The 20,589-nt window shown below is 34.3% G+C and overlaps 4 protein-coding genes across 6 annotated transcripts; 2 read left to right on the top strand and 2 right to left on the bottom strand.

The window, feature by feature from the left end:
* The first annotated feature begins 1,884 nt into the window (after positions 1-1,884).
* LOC108858040 (glutathione S-transferase T3-like) lies at positions 1,885-2,760 on the top strand. The gene has a single exon (XM_018632027.2). It carries the CDS (start codon positions 1,885-1,887, stop codon positions 2,758-2,760), a length of 876 nt encoding a protein of 291 aa, XP_018487529.1.
* Positions 2,761-2,949: 189 nt separating this feature from the next.
* LOC130512800 (uncharacterized) lies at positions 2,950-3,639 on the top strand. Its single transcript, XM_057011157.1, has 2 exons — positions 2,950-3,250; positions 3,318-3,639. The coding sequence occupies exons 1-2, from the start codon at positions 3,010-3,012 to the stop codon at positions 3,608-3,610; spliced, it is 534 nt and encodes a 177-aa protein (XP_056867137.1). The 5' UTR covers positions 2,950-3,009; the 3' UTR covers positions 3,611-3,639.
* An 8,848-nt stretch (positions 3,640-12,487) lies between these two features.
* LOC108857108 (uncharacterized) lies at positions 12,488-14,866 on the bottom strand. Of its 3 annotated transcripts, none has more exons than XM_018631039.2 (8): positions 14,744-14,866; positions 14,040-14,637; positions 13,650-13,889; positions 13,461-13,550; positions 13,235-13,384; positions 13,025-13,149; positions 12,822-12,951; positions 12,488-12,701 (listed from the first exon to the last, which is right to left on the bottom strand). In XM_018631039.2, exons 2-8 carry the CDS (start codon positions 14,595-14,597, stop codon positions 12,573-12,575), a joined length of 1,422 nt encoding a protein of 473 aa, XP_018486541.1. In that variant the 5' UTR covers positions 14,598-14,637; positions 14,744-14,866; the 3' UTR covers positions 12,488-12,572. The 3 variants fall into 3 exon arrangements, with proteins under 3 accessions (XP_018486541.1, XP_018486542.1, XP_018486543.1); XM_018631040.2 differs by having other exon boundaries at positions 14,726-14,811; XM_018631041.2 differs by having other exon boundaries at positions 14,736-14,759.
* Positions 14,867-16,782: 1,916 nt separating this feature from the next.
* On the bottom strand, positions 16,783-19,603 carry LOC108862707 (trifunctional UDP-glucose 4,6-dehydratase/UDP-4-keto-6-deoxy-D-glucose 3,5-epimerase/UDP-4-keto-L-rhamnose-reductase RHM3). Its single transcript, XM_018636929.2, has 3 exons — positions 19,453-19,603; positions 17,538-19,118; positions 16,783-17,442 (listed from the first exon to the last, which is right to left on the bottom strand). Exons 2-3 carry the CDS (start codon positions 19,089-19,091, stop codon positions 16,999-17,001), a joined length of 1,998 nt encoding a protein of 665 aa, XP_018492431.1. The 5' UTR covers positions 19,092-19,118; positions 19,453-19,603; the 3' UTR covers positions 16,783-16,998.
* Positions 19,604-20,589: the final 986 nt, after the last annotated feature.

Here is a 20,589-nt window from a genome sequence, read left to right as displayed (position 1 = left end):
TAAATGTCTATGTCACTATTTAAAGAAAAATATATATTTTTTTAAAATGCATATTATTTTGAAGAATTGTTTTTAGTAATAAAAATTATATACTTATAAAAATATAGCTAAATAATATTTCGAAATTTTAATTATTATTATATTTCTATTTAATTTATTATTTATTGTTATATTAATTATGATATATAAATTATTGCCATATTTTAAAAACTTACCTTAAATATAAATCAATATTAAATGTAAATATGTCATAATTATCTTTAAGTTATTACCATATTTTTAAAAAATTATCTTAAATATAAATCAACACTAAATATAAATATCCATGTCATAATTTATTTCAAGCCATGTCATCAATGTTGGTGTGCCATGTCATAATTTTTCTTTCAAAATTAATATGGTGATGACACATGTCAAAATCACTTCTCAAATATAGACTAGGGGATTTGTCAACATGATATTTATTACTTACTTATAATAAATTGTATTTTGTTTACTTATTTAATTGTCAATAAAAATTCAACTTTTATATAAATATAATCATTTATTAAATATTGTTCTGTTTGATCTGCATTTGTTATGCTTAATCTGCATTTCTGTTTGATTTTTATTTTTTTGATATGTATTGTCCATTCGAAACCCTAATATCACTTAAGCATCGTTATCGGCGGGATTTTGCTAAAGTCCTTAGTAATTAAGGATTAAAATTAAATAAAAAATGGCATAAAAGATAAAAACGTTGGTTAAATTAAAGACGTTTTATGCGCGTCCTTAGTGCCACGCGTCGTCATTTGAGAAGTTTTTTGTTCGGTGTAGGGTTTACATCTGTTTGGTCTCGAAAATCAAATCCTTCTTCTTCCCTTCTTCTCTGTAGACGACTCCAACATCTCCTCTGTATCTCCGCCGAGTGAAGCCAAAATCGAAGCAGTTTGTACGATTTGGCTTTGTAGACAACGGCTCCGTCGATATCTGCCGGCTTCGTCGTTGTTCTCGTTGATCTCCGGCGACTTCCTGCTTCATCTCCACCGGTTTCCTGCTTCTCTCTTGACGGCGATACGATTTGCATCTGGTGCTTCGCCGATTCGAAGCCGAAAGGACTATCCTTTACCTCGGTCACTCCTCACGGATCTCCGTCACCGATCTCCGCCGATTGCAAGCAAAACTAAAGGTATGTATGTTTCCTCTGTCTTTGGTTAGTGATCGGAAGTGATAATATGATTGTCATGTTGTGTTAAGTTGGTTTAATTTTTTTTTGGTTTGGTTAAAACGAAATGATGATATGCATTGTTGTTTGTGAATCATTTGTGAATCAGATTTTGGGATTCTCTAGTCTTGTTCTGTCTTTGTCTTGTGTGAGAATCATTTGATATACGCTTCTCTTGTATCTGAAGTGTAAAACGAAGTGATATACACTTGTTCTGTCTTTGTCTTGTGTGAGAATCGTTTGATAGAAGCTAACTCACATTCATTAGAGGCACAATTAATGTTAGCTCGAATTGTAGGTGGTGGTTAGTTGCTTGTGATATGACCGCAATGTTAAATGCTTAGATAAATAGTTGAAGTGAAGTGAAGTTTGCAACCAACTCGTCTATGTTAATGCTTAGCTAAATAGCTCTAGTTAGTGAAGCGTGACTGACTTAGCTAAATAGGTTAAGTGAAGAAGTTAATTTGAAACCAAATGGTTGTGGTTTAATTTAATGAACTTGTACTTTTAAGTTGTGTTTGGTGTAATAAGTTCAGATTTATGGTTAGGATATTAATTATGCTTGTATAATCTCCATCCTCTTCTTTCTCCTATTTAAATTCCATCGTCTTCTTTCTCTCTTCAATCATCTCAACGCATCTCTTCTTATCTTCTTTGAACGCTTCTCTGCTCTTATAGATATGGATCCTAGGAATCCATATACTCAGTCTTCTTACTTAGGCCATCTTAACAATATCCATGAAAACTTATCTTATGATAGTTTTCCCTCTACTGTTAACTTTGGAGCATCAGAGATCCCTCTTTTCAGTTCTCAACAATCTGATGCTCCATCTCCACCCGAAGTAACAGCCGCGGAGCGTAGTCAGAGGACGAAATGGACTCCAGCCGATGATGAGGTTCTCATCAGTGCGTGGCTTAACACGTCGAAGGATCCTATTGTAGGAAATTCACAAAAGGGAGGCACCTTCTGGGACCGAGTAGGAGCATACTATTCAGGAAGTCCTCATGCTATAGAAAATGGTGATCAGAGAAATCATCGTCACTGTAAGCAAAGGTGGCACAGAATTAATGATCATGTTAACAAGTTCTGTGCCGCATATTCTGCAGCAGAGAGACAACTTGCCAGTGGTGAGTCTGACACTGATGTTCTAAAGAAAGCTCACCATATCTTCTTCACTGATCAGGGGACCAGGTTTAACCTTGAGCACGCGTGGTGTCTCTTGAGGTATGAACAGAAATGGGCTTGTCTTAACCCTCCGAAGTCTAGTGGCGGTTCAAAGAGGATAATTGGCGAAACAAATTCGCAAACTTCAAGCACCAATGTGGAGCCCCGCCCTGAAGGTATCAAAGCCGCTAAAGCTAGAAGGAACAGTACGCCTGGGAAGTCTGTAGCTGACTATAAGGCCATTTGGGAAATGAAGCAGGAGGATTTGTTGAAGAAGGAGAAACTGTCAAAGATGGCTATTCTCGACACTCTCATTGCCAAGAAAGAACACTTAAGTGAGGCTGAAGAAGTTGTCAAGAACAAGCTACTGGCCGAGATTTTCGGAAATTAGAGTCTGTTGTTTTATGTGTTTGCCGATCCTAGTACTTTCTATTTCTTTGTCTTGATGTTCAATATAGTTCTTGTTTGGTTTAATGTAGTTCCTGGCTTTTTAAGTAATAAAAAATATATTTCAGTTTAATCCTTGCAATGTAGTTCCTTGCAATGTATCATATGTTTAATCGTTTGCTACATGCTATTTTATAATCATATGCAGGCTATTTAATGGTTATTTTATAATCATATGCAGGCTAAGTAAAGCATGGGGCATGACTACAGCTACAGCCAGCCTTCACAGTCAGATGATTTATTTGGAAACGAAGTGGACAGTGGCAACAGCGAGACGGAAGATCTAATTCGACGTGACCAAGCTGAGCTCAGTGAACAGTGGCGCTCACCGGTTCAGTACCCTCCCCAACCCGAAGTTGAGTTCGGAATCCCGCAGAGCTGCTATTGTGGCTCTCAGCCCCGGCTTGCAACATCTTCCAGGACGAATTATCAAGGTATAGTCCAACATCTTGTGTGTATAGTCTTGCGTGTATAGTCTTGACGAATGCTCTAATTCGACAGGTAGAAGATACTACACCTGCGACAATGTAGATGATGGTGATTGCCATGTTTGGAAATGGTGGGATGTGGCTGTTATGGAGGAGTTGAGAGATAGAGGTAGACAGGTTCTACAACTCGCTGAAAAGGTTGATAATCTTACCCTGTTAAGTGACTACGAGACTGATGAGAAGCTGGCTAAGCTGGAGAAGATGGTGTGTGATTTAGCTATGGAGAAATCAAAGTGGTCTGAGTACTTTGCAGGTGCAATTGGTCTTCTAATGGTTGTAATGGCAGTAGTGGTTATGTTTAAGTAATGGTTGTAATAGCAGTAGTGGTAATGGCAGTATTGTGTAATGCTTTTGTAATGTTTCGGCATGATGACTTGTACTGGCAGTAGTGGACATGATGACTTGTACTGATGCTAGTGATGTACTGATGTTTGTTTGTGTGCTCGTGATCAACTAAATGCTAATGTGTGCTCGTGATCAACTAAATGACAAAACATGGTAGTGCTTTCTCGTGATCTTTTCTTACAACAAGTCACAAGATGAAATAAAAAAGATACTATAGTATCACGGGAGACTTGTCCAACAATGAGATTATATGCATTTCTTCTTCCTTATAAGTAGAGACTTCTTCACTCTTTAAGATGTGCACATTTCCCTTTTCTCACTTTGGCAACATTTGCTCTCTTTTTAAAATTTGCAATGGCTTCTTCTTCCCATTTTCATTTCCACTTTGACAACAAAGAACCTGATGATGAATTTGATAACGTTTTTGATGAAGTTCTAGAAAACCCTGATTTTCATCCAGAGCCAAAAGAGAGGAAAAAAAGAATTTTTATCGAAAGAAACCGGGAAGAGGGCCATATGAAGCTCTGGAATGATTATTTCAGCGAAACTCCTACATACCCGCACAATATATTCCGGCGTCGGTTTCGAATGAACAAGAGGTTATTTTTGCGTATTGTGCATCGTATGTCTACAGATGTAGAGTATTTTCAACCAAGAAATGATGCAACCGGACGGTCTAGTCTATCTCCCCTCCAAAAATGTACCGCAGCAATTCGTCAGTTGGCATATGGTGGTGGAGCTGATACAGTTGACGAATATGTCCGGCTTGCTGAAACAACAGCTCGGAAATGTTTGCACCATTTTACCGCTGGAATAATCCACTTGTTTGGCGATCAATACCTAAGACGTCCCACACCGGAGGATCTGCAAAGGCTACTATATATTGGAGAAGAACGTGGCTTTCCAGGGATGATTGGAAGCATCGACTGTATGCATTGGGAGTGGAAGAATTGCCCCATCCTTTGGAGAGGAATGTATTCTCGAGGGACCGGAAAACCAACAATTGTCTTGGAGGCGGTTGCTTCAAAAGACCTCTGGATATGGCACGCATTTTTTGGAGCTCCAGGTACTATGAACGATCTTAATGTTCTTGAGCGATCACCCGTTTTTGATGACATTATTAACGGAATTGCGCCAGAAGTTAACTACTATGTTAATGGTAATCCGTACCATTTGGCATATTATCTCACGGATGGTATTTATCCGAAATGGGCGACTTTTATTCAATCTATCCGACTACCACAAAGTCTGAAGCATTCATTATTTGCTCAAAAACAAGAAGCTGTACGGAAAGATGTCGAGCGTGCCTTCGGAGTCCTACAAGCTAGATTTTCCGTTGTCCGAAATCCATCTAATATATGGGATAAAGAAAAAATTGGAAATATTATGAGAGCATGTATCATACTCCATAATATGATTGTCGAAGATGAACGATCAACATCCACTCAGTTTAACCTTGATGAATTCCAAGATACAGAAGAGGTTGATACATTTTCCGTCAATATGCCTTCAACTCTCGGCAAAACAATTGATCCTCGAACGACCGTTCGGAATAACCAAACCCATCTACAATTAAAAAATGATTTGATTGAAAATATATGGGATAAATTTGGACATCTCCCAAATAACATATAAATTTTAAGATTTAATGAATTGAATAAAATGTTTGTTTGTTTTTTTTTATGATGTTTGTATTTTTTTTCAGATTTGTAATTTTGTTATGTTTTCAAAATTAATGTTTAACTTTTATATGTATTATTTAAAATTCATTATTTATTAAAATAAAAAATTGCTAAGAAACAACATCAGTCTCACCAATAATCACCATATTTTGCAAAGTCCTTACATTTGTCCCTAATCAAAAAGTTATATTAATTAATGCTAAGGACTCAAAAGTGAGTATCACCAATAATGTTGCTCTATGTTGGACCTTGCGCTGCCTAATCGAGACAACGCCTATGTAGTCTCTTATTTTTAGTTTAAAACAAAATAATTTTAAAATAGAGATTAATTTCTTTCCATTGTAGTACTTTATTTTTATCATACTAGAATATTTTTGAAAAATTCTACTTTTTACAACAAATTTTTTTATTTATAAAAATTAAAATTCAACTTATTTAATTTATTCAAGATCCTTATAAAATTATAAATTTGTTTAAACTAAAGTTTTCTTAGAAAACTATTGTGTAAATAAAAATGTGATTCTAGTTTTATAAAAAATATGTTTCTCTAAATAAATAGTTGTTTTACTTATACTTATAAAATTTTAAAAGTTAAATCACTATTTTAAAAATAAAAAAGTATAATTTTATAATAGAGAAAATGTTATTTCTTCTCCATAAAATAGAAGAATAAGTAGCAATCTCAATCAACACTCTATCATCATAAGTAGGTCTCGACTCGTAATCGTTGACTACTGTTGTTATGAAATATTTTAACCAAAGTTGTACCATTATTCAATAAATATGAAAAGAAAAGCAAATGTTATCATCATATTTAGGGCTGACAAAATATCTAAAAAAAAATATTTGATTTGTTACCCTTTCAATTTGAATAGAAAAATCCAGATATATGCAACTTTACAAAGCAAAGCAAATACTAGTATACAATATTCGTAAGACATGAAGCAAATCACAAATATTAATATCTTTTAGGAACGAGCATCTGATCATATCCAATATATGCATATATATACATATTTTTAGAGAATTATATATATATATATATATAAGTTATATAAATATTATATTTTATATAAGTTTTACAGTATATTTGTTTATTAATTTGTTTAATTATTCATTTTAATTTCAAAAAGTAATATAAATTTTATTGTTGTAACAAAATATTATTATGCTGTATTATTTTGGATATTTTATTTTTAAAATTTTTAATTTATTTTTACGGATCAAATTGAATATCCGGAAAAAATCTAATTTATAGATATTTGGAATATCCAAATAAATACGAATCAAATTGAATCTAATAATTGATTATTCGAACAAATTAGATTACGAATATCTCCAAAAATCTGAATATCTAACTTATGTGCATCCTTAATCACATTCGTAGCTCAAATTTCCAAGAGACACATGGATCTTTCTCAACAAACCCGAACCCAACATATACCCAAAATTACAAGTATTTTACAGATATTAAAATTTTAGACTTGAACCGACTCGGACCCTGCGGGAATCGACCCGAATCCAAACTGAAAATTTCTAAGTACCTAACTGGGTGCGAATGTTTAGGATCTGAAGGATACATACCTGATAAGAATCCACCCGGATTTGACACGAGGACCCGAATTAAGACGGGTAATTATCTCAAATAGCTAACATCTTTTCAAGTTTTTATCACCAAAATAGTCACTAACGAAAAAGATGACCAAAAGAATTCACTAAAAAACAAAAGATTGCTTTATAGATATCAAAATAATGAAAATAATAACATTTTTCTTATAATTTTTATAGTTTCAAGTTATATATTCTTAAATTCGACTTTTTATAGTTTTGTTTTTCAAATTTGTTTCTTTAAAATTTATTTTTTCAAATTTACTTTTTAAAATCCAAAAGTTATTTTTGAAAATATTTTAAAAACTTTTATTTTAAATTTTTTTATATTTATTTTAAAAATTTAGATCTCACCCCCAAAATCTACCCCGTAAATTTTACAAATATGTTATGGGCAATCAAAGTAATTGATTGTATTTTTCTGGTGGGTAGTATTTAACTATTTTTATTTAATGTTTTAATGTAATTTAATTATTTCATTTTCGAAAAAATATTTAAGAAATTTCTATTAAAATATATTTATTATGTTAATATATTTTTTTTTCAAATTATGTGAATATATAATTTATCTTATTTAACTATATTCTATATCCTATATCATTTTTTTATTAACCAAATAATTTTTTAATACCGCAAAAATATATTGTCACCAATCAAACCAATATTCTGTACCGTTTTTTACTTAAAAACGCAATTGCATCATCCGACAAGAACCACAATTGCACTGTACCGTATTTTAATTCTGCACTGTCACCGTTCGGACCTTGAGTCTCGAAGACAAGTCAAGAGGCACTCTTATTAGACACGAGACTGAAAAGACATTGAAAATTACGAAGAGACGACTAAAACGATTCCCTCAAACTAGTCAAGAAGACTAAATGAAAATTAAGAAGAGACGACTAAGAGATTCTCTCAAACTAGTCATTAATTTTTTCGGAAAGACATTTATTTAAGGGTTAGTCAAAAATAACATCTCATTTCTTGTCGGCAATACTTTTACTAAAGACAAAGTCTAAGGCCGCCCTTTTAAACTAAACATGTTGACTATGACAAAACAAAGAATGGTAAAAGTGGTTTAAACAGTGCATATCAAACAGATCAAACGGATTAAATAGGAAAAATGTAGATCAAACAGAATTAAACAGGAAAAATGCAGAACATGTAGAAAAAATGCGGATCAATTAGAACAAATAATTATTATAGTTTAAATGATAAAAATCTAAATAAAGTAGATTGAATCATTAAAAATTATAATAAAATACATCAAAATATATAATATATAATATATAAATATAGTACATAAATAGCAAAAATTATTGCACTAAATCCATAATATCACAATTTTAAAATAAAATTTATTGAAATATATCTCTTCTATTATTGTTTATATTTAAATTATATTACTATATATTTGCATAACACATATCATAATTAAATATATAAATGACATATATATCTCTCTTCATAAATATACATATTTAAATTATATTACTATGTATTTGTGTAATACAAAATACACATTTCTTACATTAGTATACATATTTAAACTATATTACTATAGATATACATAATATATTAAAATTGAAATATGCATTATATTAATATAATTATTTAAAAAAGTAATAATTATATGAAAAAAATAATAAGTAGAGAATGATAGTTTTGTATCGTTAAAGTTGTAAATAAAATAAAAATAAAAATATTATATTCATAAAACTAGATAAATATATTTTAAAGTTATGTGTTGTAACAAAGTTATTTATTGACCAAACAAAAAAAAACAGATCAACACCACCAAATGTTGGCGGGTGAGATTCGCATGCAGATCTCCTGCTTTTTCCACGAAAAGACAAAAATATTGAACTGCATGCAGATCTCCCGCTTGAACGGTTTTTACAAATAGAATATGGTGAATGGTGAATGCAGTGCGGGAAAACTGCATGTGGCAGTAGAACTGTACTTGTCCCGCTACTTCATTCGAACACAAAATTTTAAGGATTTTAAATAGTGTTCAACTGTTTTCTGAAAAAGCTATTACAACTAGAGGTGTACACAGAGAAAATATCTGAAATTTTAATGATATCTGTGATTCGATCCGTTATATATAAATATTCGATTTTTAGATCAGATTCGATTTGTAATCTTCCGGATATCCGTATTACGAAAATCTGAAAAATAAGTATATTTTATCAGATATCCGATTCGATCTGTCGACCCGAATAAAAAATATATATATATTAAAGAAAAAGAAAACTTTTAATATAAAATAATGATATTTCATTACAAATTATTTTAAAACTACATACTTTTAAAATTTTAATGACAAAATAATTAATTTAGTTAATAAGATATATATATATAAGATATAAATTATATATAATATTATATATACATGTATATGCATATGTACATAACGGATCGAATCGGATATCCGTTTTTTAAATGAATATTTGTGATTTTCTCCTTATTTGACGGATATTGAATTTTAGTATTTGTTTCGATTTGTAAAGTTATGGTTATTCGGATTTTTCGGATCGAATTGGAATGGATAACGAATTGAATCTAATTTCACAGATATTTTGCCCACCCTAATTACAACTATGTCAAAAAAGTTTTTTACACCTTAAACCCTTAAAAATCATGAAATTTGGTTAGAAAACCCTGATCATGATTCATAAATTAGTATTCTCATATCTAATTTTTCTTTTGGTGCAATCATATGTAATTTATAGGGCTGGGCACAAGGAGAGTACTAGCTATTTTACATGTATTTGCTACTTGACTTTCCTTGCACGAGTAATAAAATTTTTGACTTGTACTTGACTTTTTAAAAACGAATATTTGCTATTTCAAATACTTGATCAAAAATGAATTGCTTGCAAATTACTTGTCATGTTCTATTACTTGATATTTACGAGTACTTATAAACTATTTACGAATTCTTGTGAACTATTTACGAGTTTTCTGAATATTTAAAACCTATTTACTAAATAATATTCTGTTAGAAATAGACATGAAAACTTGTGTTGTCTATTCTTACTCAAAATAACATGTGAATTAATTTAAACGAAATATTTGTTCATATTATAAAGAAGACAACAAATATAAAATATATAAATATTTCGATATACAAGCATTGTATATTTTTTCGATGACAAAAATAAAATAACAAGCTATATATCTAAATTTTACGTATTATAATACGTATTACTATTTAATACTTGACTAGATGATGACGAGTATTTAAAAATCAAGACGGATACGAGACAAGTAACAAATATAAAAAGAGTAATGAGTATTTTTGATAATCATAAATGCAAAGAATAAGTATTTGATAGATCACATAATAAATAGTAGGTAATCGAGCAGTAATGGGGCAAATGATGAGTCAAATACTAAAATAGCAATGATACTTGATACTTGATTTATTCTTCCAAATAAATTGTTGTTTTTTTATTTTCCTTGACAACACCGAGTATTTGGATTTTTAAGGCAGGTACGGATCGAGTAGCAAGTTTAAAGAGAGTAACGAGTAATGATGGCTAACCCTAGTAATTTATGGTATAAAATATTTTTATTAAAATCTGTAATACTATCTTCGTAACTCATATTTATCATGTGTTTGGCTACATGGGTAAGGAGGACAGAGACCAGTGTTGAACCCAAAACTGAATTTATATCAATGAAAATTAGAAATGATAAATAAAAGATTACGATAACAAAATGACAGAAAATTAAGATTGCAAATAATCAAATAAAAGTTGTTATAAAATAAAAATAAAATTTATAATAGATTATTGCTATTTTCTCATTTTTAGAATGACATAATAAAATTCATAAAAATCTAAAACCATAATCTTATTTTATTTATAGTAATATTAAAAAGTATATGAAATTTTATTTTTTTCGTTTTTATTGGATAGCAATAGTGATAAATGTTTAGATTTTTGCCAAAATAATTTAGATATTAACTATCGATTTTTTTTATTAAATATGCACTAGATTATATACGAGTTGTTGATTATACTGGTTAGACCATAGATTTTCATTGGACATGAAAATACAGTAAAATTAGACAACTTTTAAATTATTTATTTTTCTATTAAAGTTTTATAAATTCGTTTAAATTTTCAGAATTATCAAATGCTGGCCCTTTCAAAAAGGGATCAAAATCTAATTAATTAGTTAGAAGTAAACAGTTTTTTTGGAGATAATGACTCAGAAGCTTCATCCCTCAACGTGTAATGCTTTGCATTTCCAACGTAAAACTTCATTTTCTATTTTTTTTTCACATTAGAACTTTCATTGAACTTGGAAGGATACATTAGAAGAATACATTTTGAGATACTAAGCTGACAAGTAACAAGTACTCTCTCAGGGCTTAAAGCTAACAAGAGCAAACAGCATCTTCTAGAAACATAAGTCAGCAGAATCAACCGATCCTCTGAACCCAAAAAACATTACATAACACAATTAACTTGAATAAGATAGAGAACCAAAACAAGATCAACCCATAAACATCCTAACAAATGAACTGTTGAAGAAAAAGGAATGGATAGAGAAACATTGAAATCCGAGCTTTATTTGGGAAGAACCGAGACCGCAACTCACTCTATTTGCTTCGGAAACAAACCAGAAGCCATGAGACAAGCAGCTGAGAATCTATCCCAAGGGGAGAAGAGACACGCCATTTAAGCTTCAACCACCGACGACACAATGATAAAGGCCGAACCCCCTCTTCCTTGAAATCAAGCCGGAGAAACCAACTCGAGCCACAAAAAGAACCAATCACCAACAAAATTTATTCCGTCGCTACCAAGATCAAAGAAAAGCATAACCATCAAACCTCAACGGGAACAAAGCCAGAGACGACCGAGAAAATCACATGCAGAACTGAGATCGAGACCACAAGCACGAAGGAGCTAAAACTCCAGAGACCCGTCATCTGAGCCCTAAAAATTGAAGTAGAGATGGAACTGAGGAACCACACCACACAGCCAACCCACCTACAGAAACCTCAACTGATCTACCAGATCTGAAATTCTAGATCTAAAAAAGCTCTCTAAAAATTATCAAGTCAAACCAAGGACATGCAACTAGACAGAAAAGAGAGAAAGACAAAAGCGACACACTGGCCGGACCGGCGATGGCATAAAAAGTCAATCCGTCGGCTAGAAACAAAGATTTAAACAGTGGTTTAGAGAGAAGGCAGAAAGACTTATCTAGAGAGAGAACGAAAATCTTTGATCGTCTCGACTTCATTTTCTATTCTATAATGAAGTAAAAAATAAATATGAAATAAAAATGCTCTAACCCTATTTTATTATTTATTCCATAATGGAGTAAAGAATGAACAAAAAATTGATTACTTCATTGATTCTATATAAAAGGAAAAAATAGAGTTGGGTTGAAAATACCCCATATATCAAAGGGTAAGTTATTAATTTTTATATCGTTTTAACTTTTTATACTGTTTGATAAAAGGTGATAATTTTTGCTGATTTTTTATCTTCTTGATATTTTATTTGTTGGGGCTAAAGACGCAAACTTGTGGGTTAACCAGTTAACTACTTCCTTCACACATATGTACACGGAAATGTGGCAAAGCAGTCTTTTCACACATATGTATAGATTCAGAACTCAAAAGAGTTATTAAGCTGGACAGAGAAAGAAGCCTGGCCAATACTTGCTGCAAGAGGAGTATCAGCTCTTACAACTATTCCTGTGCGTCCGTTGTTGCCATTCCATTTCGACCGACCAAACTGCAGTTTCAACCAGAGAACACACATATTAGCTACCGTTAGGGTCTTGGAGGAGATAGAAACAGGTTCAGGCTTTCACTTCACATAGCAAGAAAAAGAAAGAAGGCAAGTTTAGCTTACAGATACAGAGGCAAATGCTGAAGGATGTGCGTTACGTGTGTAGCCATATATCAAGTTCAAGTCATCACTCAGTGAGTGTATCACTTCCGCTTTCATCCCGGGGTTGCTTCCACCAAACGTGGGACATACACTGTTCCGGTTCATGAATCTTTGTATTCATTCTTGGTTTAGAGGAGACATGTTTAGTAAAGAAAAAGCTTTACCTGAGTTGAAGTGTAGGCTTCATCAGTAGTCCAGATCTACGCCATGCCAAGCCTTGAGAAACTTCTAACGCGAATGATTTGTCAGGCAAATGAACCATTGGTGTGATTCTAGTTCCACGTTTGTTCTGTTCCACGAACAAAGAAGTTTAAAAGAATGAGAATAAACTCCAAAAAGGACCCATGATGAGTTATGATCATCTCTATACTAACCTTACAAGAGAAACTAAACCTCATATCTCCTGGATACTGACCCTGTGCTTGAAGAAGACCTCCATAGAAAGGCACAAAGGTACTCACTGTCAGCCCCTCGCCAGATACATAGGTCAACTGCCCGTTTGGGAACTGCAAATCCATAAAGGACTGTCCAAAGGCAACAAGTTCAGGGACTTCGTAAGAACATAACCACACCTCTAAGGAACAAAAAAAGTGGGCTTACGCAAGATAAAGGGTTGAGACATAGCATTGACATCATAAGCCATCTTCGATGCTTTGACCATACAGCTGGGCAGAGTGAATGCATTCCTTTCTGCAACAAAAAATTCAACACAAGTAGGTGAGCTTTGAGATAGAATTGGATAAAGAGAGAACTCTTACTCAAGTGTGTGATAGTTTACTAAGCATATACCTTCCTGTCATATCCATACCAGAGCAAGTGTTGTTTCGATAAGTGTAACGGTAGAAGAAGAGTTGAATCGCGTAGGAAGAGAATCGGTCCAAGCTGGAGAAGAAAGAGAGAGGAAGTTCCATCGCTTGCAGTAAAACTCGAACTCGAAGCTTCTAGTCTCCATATGTCTCCCCTGGCTGCCAATGAATGTTCCATACCGTTTGTTCTACTATCATAACTTGATGATAAATCAATCTTTCCCTGTATTCACCAAAAAAAAATTCTACAGTTACTAGATCAAGAAGCAGACAGAGAGAACAAAACATTAAAAGAAAAAAGCAACTTTAACTCTTCAAGGAACATCACAGAACATTGCTAAAAATAACAAAGAAGACTCAAGACGCAACGTACCTTTGATCTTCCAAGGAAACCACCCGTTTTTAAATAAGAATCTGCAACTTCTTCCTCAGACAAAGTAACAGAATCATCAGTCTTAGAAAACCCCGAGTCTTTCAACCGTTCTGCAGCTAATCCCAAATCATCTTTCGTATCCACATAAGCCCTATTGCTCCTTGTACCGTTCCCACTTTCCACACAGACAGCAAGCTTGCTATGGTCGTGCAGGAACGGTATAGGCAGCCTCCTAAACCACTGTTGGACCATGAGGTTCAATCCAGAACCAAAATCGACACCAGCTTGACCAATCTTATTCCCAGCATCGAGAACCGCTGCGACACCGTTGATGGGTTGGTTGATAATACCGAAACTGTAATCTCTAATAGCATCGAATTGTTGTTGACTAGGGAACTCGAGGTCGAAAGGTTTGGACTTGTGATGATGCTGAGGCCATGGGAAGGAAGGTGGGTTGATCTGAATCAAACCAGTGAATCCCTGAGCGAGACGATCGGCTAAATCTAGTCCTTGTCGTTGAACCTCTTCCCAAGCTTCGAAAGATCTCTCCACCGACATGTTTTATTCAAATCCTCATGCGAATCCAATCAATCGAGTCCTGAAACAGGGAAAAAGGTTTGAACTTTACCTAACATCGAAAACAGGGGAGAGACTGTGAACAGAGGGAAAAACAGAGCAATACGCACACAGATTCACCTCCTTACCAGTTACACTTGGCTATTGATGATGATGATGATGATGATGATAGGCTTCCTTAAAAGATCAAATCTTTGTCCCTTCGTTGACAAAAAAACATACGCAAGTCTTCTTCCTTCAGACGGAGCAGCCATTACTTTATGATATAACCGGGGTAGATTCGGATCAAGAACCGGATCGGTTTGCCACCGATTGTATCTTCGGTTTAACCCAACCGAGCCCTTAAAGTTCGGGTCTTTATAACCCAAAACGTCCATCCATCCAAACAAGCCATAACCGGTGATTGATGAGAGTAAGAGTTGTTTGAACCCTGATATTACACAAGCTCTGTTCTGTGCACATGATGGTTGTCCACAGAGGCAAAATATACAATCACAGAATTTTTTTTCTTCTTCGTTTATAAGAAGTCAAAAGAACCGTTGTCCAGACAATATGCTCAAGCTCTGTGAAAAGAACAATACATTCAAGGTGCTAAGCTTCTTCTGTTCATTTTTACAACTTCATTCATATTGAAGGTTTGTTGTTGCTTACGAGTTAGTATCCATCGTTGCAGTATGGACTGATTATTATGGGATGTTGCTCGTAGTCAGAAGCTGGTGGTGAAGTGGAAGCAGCATGTTTTTTAGAGGGTCGTATGGTGAAGATTAGGGGATAGAGGTAGTGCACAGAGGTTTAATTTCATAAGCACATTTTCAGTTTGCAATCTCGATTTATGCATAAGAAAGATTTAACTTATGAGTAACATTGTGTAACGAACCTCAACTTTAAAGCAAAGGGAAACTAGTTGAAGTATCAAATATTGTTTCTTATTGTTCTGTCTTCATCCATATTCTTTATCTTAACACTAGATTTTGACCCGCCCTTTGAAGGGCGGATATATGTTTTGTTTTATGTTTTTTTTAAAATAATTTAATTTAATTTTGGTGTTTTTATAGTTATATTAGTGTTTAGTATTAATTTAATTTAATATATTTTTGGTGATTATATTCAATATGTCAAGTTGCATAACTATACACTTGTATCATATACATTTCAGAAACTATTTTAAAACTTAATTCCTAAAGTTTGCAACATATTATATTTACTTAATAGTTACGTAACATAATTTAGTCTAGAATATTTATATCCCAATCGTCCTAAAAATAAAAGTCTCATACTCTATTAGACATGATCTATATACTCGAACGGTTCTTAAATTATTATATTCGAAAACTAATATCAAACTCAACCCGCAACTAAAAACCGAACAAAAATTTTGAAAAATGTTTAAAGAAATATTTTTTAACACACATATATTATATATATATGTGTATATAGTTGGGTTAAAATGGTCTTCATTAACTTTAAGTAGAATCACATTTAATAAATATTTTTATTCGAATAACCTATTTAAAACCCGTTAAACTAAATGAGTTCATATGGATATTTATTTCTATTAAAAATTTACTTAAACCAGTTAAATCCCGTCAATCATATAATGAAATTTTATTAATAACCCGTTTCCACCATTAATTAATATTAATATTAGTTAACTTTTAAAGTTAAATAAGAAATATATTTCCATCGATTTATATATATTTCTGTTTTAATTTTAATATATATATATATTCCGAAATATTAATATTTTGTAAGCAAAACATATTTTATGTTGTACATTTTTAGAAATTTAATTTTCATTTTAATTTTTTGTAATCATATTTGTGTTTATAATCATATTTATGTATAAATTCAAAATATATTCTAATTAATTTTAGGGCCCTATTTTTTTAGAACAAATAGATAACAAAAAAGAATAAAAAAAAAGTTTCACCTTTTCATCTGGCATGAAGCATGTCACCTTTTTGGTCCTAAAAAATGGGAAATATATGTTGCCGTGTTATTTAAACTAAAATTATTGGTTAAGCAGTTATTTTATATGGCACATAAACAGTTATATATAGTTTTATTTTTTTTATAAATTGGACACAACTAATATTAATGGGGCATACTTCAACTTTAATAGTATCGATGATAACATAAAGAATTACACGAGGAACAGGAAACATAATGATAGTAAAATAAAACTCAAATAAATCTGTAATAATATTAATGTAAACAAAGACGTGTTCGGTCGTAGAGTGCCAAAAAGAGAGTAAAGAATTACATGATAAATCAAATCAAATTATAGTAGAATCATTACAGTGAAACTACCTGCAGGATAATAATATAACAATGAACAGAGAAAGAGCAAGTGTGCGTGTGTGTGTGTATCTGAACGAGGCTTTTACGTTCTCTTGTTGGGTTCGAAGACGTATTTGATCAACGAGTCTTTGATGGAAAGCAACTCTGGAAACTCCTTGCTGAGCTTAGCACCATCCATCTCGTTGTTGCTCCGTGCCGCGACAATGACCTTAGCCTGTTCTTCCAAAGTGAAGTTGGACCATTTGAAACTTGGCTCGATGTAGCTCTTGTACATCTCTAGTATCTCGTTGTGGCTCACCACTCCAGGATTGGTGAAGTTCCATATCCCCCTCAGGTTCCTCTTCGCCATCTCGATCGAGATCGGTAAGAGTTCGTCTAGTACGGTCATGCTGTTTGGGATGTTCACCACTTTGTTGTAACGAGAGATCTTGGTGATGAAGTTTCGTGGGTTGTTCAAGTCGGATGAGATCGGCATCCGCACTCTCAAGGTGCATACGTTGTCGAATTCTCTTAGAAGCTCTTCCACCTGGTGAAAACGAAACAGAGAATTTATAGACAATAGTTTCCAGGGACTGAAGATCAAAACGTGATTTGGATATGCGATAGTTTTTTTTTTATTACCATTGCCTTTGTTTTTGAGTAGAAGGAACCGAAGAAGTTCGGTTTGTCTTCTTCCTTAAAGCCGATCCCTGAACCTTCTGGATGTGCAGCGTCATACTCAAATATACAACCGGTAGCAAAGTTCATCATCAACAGACCGTTCTCTCTGCAAACATCTGCCAGAGTCAAAGTACCAGCCACGTTGACTCGGATGGTCTCTGGTTTGTGTGACTCACACCAGTCTACATTCGGTCTGCCCGTTAAACCGGCTGCATTGAAGACATGAGTAGGTTTGACTCTGCGAATATCCGCCACAAGAGAAGCTCTGTCCTCTAGTCTCCCTTTCCCATACTCGTACACAATCCCTTGCTTCTCGCAGAGTTTCCCTAGGAGACCACCGAGCCACCCAGTCTTGCCGTATATAAGGAACTTCAACGACGTTTTGCTGTCTCCAGAACCACCACTCTTGGTGGAAGTAACCACCGTGAACGTCTGATTCCCATCCGCATCCTTGCGCTCGTCACCGCCATCACAGAGTCTATCACCAGGCATCATCAGCATCCTTGGATGAGGAAGCAGAGCTCCAGAAACATCACCCCACCACTCAGGGTTCGCAGTGTACCACTCCATCGTCTTCTTCAGCCCTTCCTCCCAAGTGGTTCGTTCAGCCCACCCAAGCTTCTTCAGCTTCTGGTCATCAAGGAAGTACCTCTGGTCATTAAACGGCCGGTTCTCCACAAACTGAATAGTGTTGTCAGGGTTGATCCCAAAGAGCTTGGAGATATCATTAGCCACATCAATCACTCTCCTCTCTTTCGTCGTCCCGATATTATAAACATGGTTAACCTCCCCTTTGTGCAAAACAACCTCAAAGGCCTCAGCAACATCTTCACAGTATAAATAACTCCTAACATTAGACCCATCTCCGTGAATCGGAAGCGCCTTCCCACTCATAGCCAAGAGTATAAACTTAGGAATCAACTTCTCAGGGAACTGATTCGGACCATAAACATTGTTCCCACGGGTGGTTATAACCGGCAACCCGTAAGACCTCCCATAGGCCATCACAAGCATCTCAGCACCAGCCTTAGTAGCGGAATAAGGATTCGTCGGAAGCAGCTGAGAAGCTTCATGGTTTCCAACGGAAGCATCCTCATCAGTCTCTCCGTAAACCTCGTCGGTGCTGACGTGGATAAACCTTCTGATCTGGCCGGTGACTTTGCAGGCCTCGAGGAGGACGTGAGTGCCGTAGATGTTGTTCTTGGTGAACTCGAAGGAGTTGCCGAAGGAGTTGTCGACGTGAGTCTGGGCGGCGAAGTGCATGATGGTGTCGATGTTCTCGGTGATGAGGAGGTAGTTGACGAGGTCGGCGCTGGCGATGTCTCCCTTGACGAACTTGAAGTTCGGGGAGGATTTGGATGGGTTGAGGTTCTTGAGGTTGGAGCAGTAGTCGAGCTTGTCGAGGACGACGATTTTGTAGTCAGGGTAGGTGCGGACGAGGCGGTTGGCCACGTGTGAGGCGATGAATCCGGCTGCTCCGGTGATGAGGATGTTCTTGGGCTTATATGTAGCCATTGCGATGTGTGGAGAATTATAAAATATCTGCTAACATGAAAAAAAAACCATGAGATCTGAAACGATGTAGTTTTAATCAAACAGAAACGAAATCACGATCGCGAGCATTGCTACTTGAAAGCGGTTAAGCTAAGATGAACAACTGATTCAGATCTATCGCCACGTGTCTTAGTTCAATAAAAAAAACTCATGAGATTCAGATCAGAGAAACGCAGATCCAGATCCAATTGTTCAGATTGAGAAGCAGATCGAGTGGCGAAACGATAAGTTCAAGTCTCACAGATCATAGATCAGAAACATTTATTGCATTCGAGGAATTAAGCTAAGAGAGAATAGATAAAGAGTTGGGGGGGGGACGTACCGATGAAGATCAAGGTAAACTTGAAGAAGATCTGGAGATGTGTAGAGAGAGATGAATGGGATGGAATATAATAAGAGAGTGAAGACGAAGAAGAAGAAAGAGAGGGAAGCGAGGGATCTAACGGGGAAGCGTCGGAGAACACTGTGAGCCATTTCTTTTTTTTAATTTGAGACAGTTACGGAGAACCACCTGCAAATTACTAAATTGCCCATTACTAACTACGGTTCAATTTTCTAACGCCACGGTTATTTTTAATTTAGTGTGTTTTCTAAATTACCAACCGGATATATAGGCAACGCAGATAATTCAACATGTCCGCTTGAGTTTCGGTTTCCCACAGAGAAAAAAAAAAAATTGAGAAAAAGTGCTTGTGCTCAACTTTGAATTTGACTACAAATCAATCAAGATACTACAATTAAATAATATTAACGTAATGTTTAATGTAAAAGAAAAAACATGCAAAAATTTGAACGGGCCTTTAGATATTTGATGTCAAAGGAAACGAGGCTTGTCCGGGCCTTAGTTATCGCTAATTAGTTTATCATTTGTTTATGGGCCTTTAACTCTCATTTTCTCAAGTTTTTAAAAAGGGCTCACTGGTGACCCCCAGATATATTTGTATATCGAGCATTAATCCATCATTTCTATCCGATCAAAATCAATTATTGTCTATAAATATAAAATATACATACATATATTCGGTTGGGGAAAGGATATAATCTAGAGTGAATTGGTTTAAACACACAAAAAATAAGGAGTAAACTACCTATGATTTGACAAGTTTGTTTTCTATTAACTAAGACATCATGATGTGGGATTTAGGGGTGGGCACTTTACCCGATATCCGAAGTGGTACCCGAATCCGACTCGAAAAACCCGAACCGAAATCTGAATCGAAGTAGCAAAATACCCGAACGGGTATTAAGTTAAGAGATATTGGATATCCGAACCCGAACGGATAATATCCGAACCGAATGGATATCCGAAAATAACCGAACATATGTATACTTACCTTATATTTCTAGTTTACCTCTCTCATTTTATTTAAAATATGTATATTGATGTCACACATACTTTAAAATCATATATTATATATATATTATGGAGAAAATAGTTTGATATTCATTTAAAATACAT

The sequence above is a fragment of the Raphanus sativus genome, chromosome 5 (assembly GCF_000801105.2).
Source record: "Raphanus sativus cultivar WK10039 chromosome 5, ASM80110v3, whole genome shotgun sequence".
In the NCBI taxonomy this organism is placed as follows: Eukaryota; Viridiplantae; Streptophyta; class Magnoliopsida; order Brassicales; family Brassicaceae; genus Raphanus; species Raphanus sativus.
This window is presented reverse-complemented; position numbering and strand designations above follow the sequence as displayed.

Bases quoted from the DNA above. Each gene is read 5' to 3' on its own strand.
- LOC130512800 (XM_057011157.1), top strand. From the start codon at position 3,010: ATGGGGCATGACTACAGCTACAGCCAGCCTTCACAGTCAGATGATTTA. The intron at 3,251-3,317 runs GTATAGTCCAAC...CTAATTCGACAG, and splicing joins TTCCAGGACGAATTATCAAG to GTAGAAGATACTACACCTGC.
- LOC108857108 (XM_018631039.2), bottom strand. From the start codon at position 14,597: ATGTCGGTGGAGAGATCTTTCGAAGCTTGGGAAGAGGTTCAACGACAA. The intron at 13,150-13,234 runs GTTAGTATAGAG...TTCGTGGAACAG, and splicing joins GGTTTAGTTTCTCTTGTAAG to AACAAACGTGGAACTAGAAT. The intron at 12,952-13,024 runs GTAAAGCTTTTT...GAACCGGAACAG, and splicing joins AAGCCTACACTTCAACTCAG to TGTATGTCCCACGTTTGGTG.
- LOC108858040 (XM_018632027.2), top strand. From the start codon at position 1,885: ATGGATCCTAGGAATCCATATACTCAGTCTTCTTACTTAGGCCATCTT.
- LOC108862707 (XM_018636929.2), bottom strand. From the start codon at position 19,091: ATGGCTACATATAAGCCCAAGAACATCCTCATCACCGGAGCAGCCGGA. The intron at 17,443-17,537 runs GTAATAAAAAAA...CGTTTTCACCAG, and splicing joins ACTCAAAAACAAAGGCAATG to GTGGAAGAGCTTCTAAGAGA.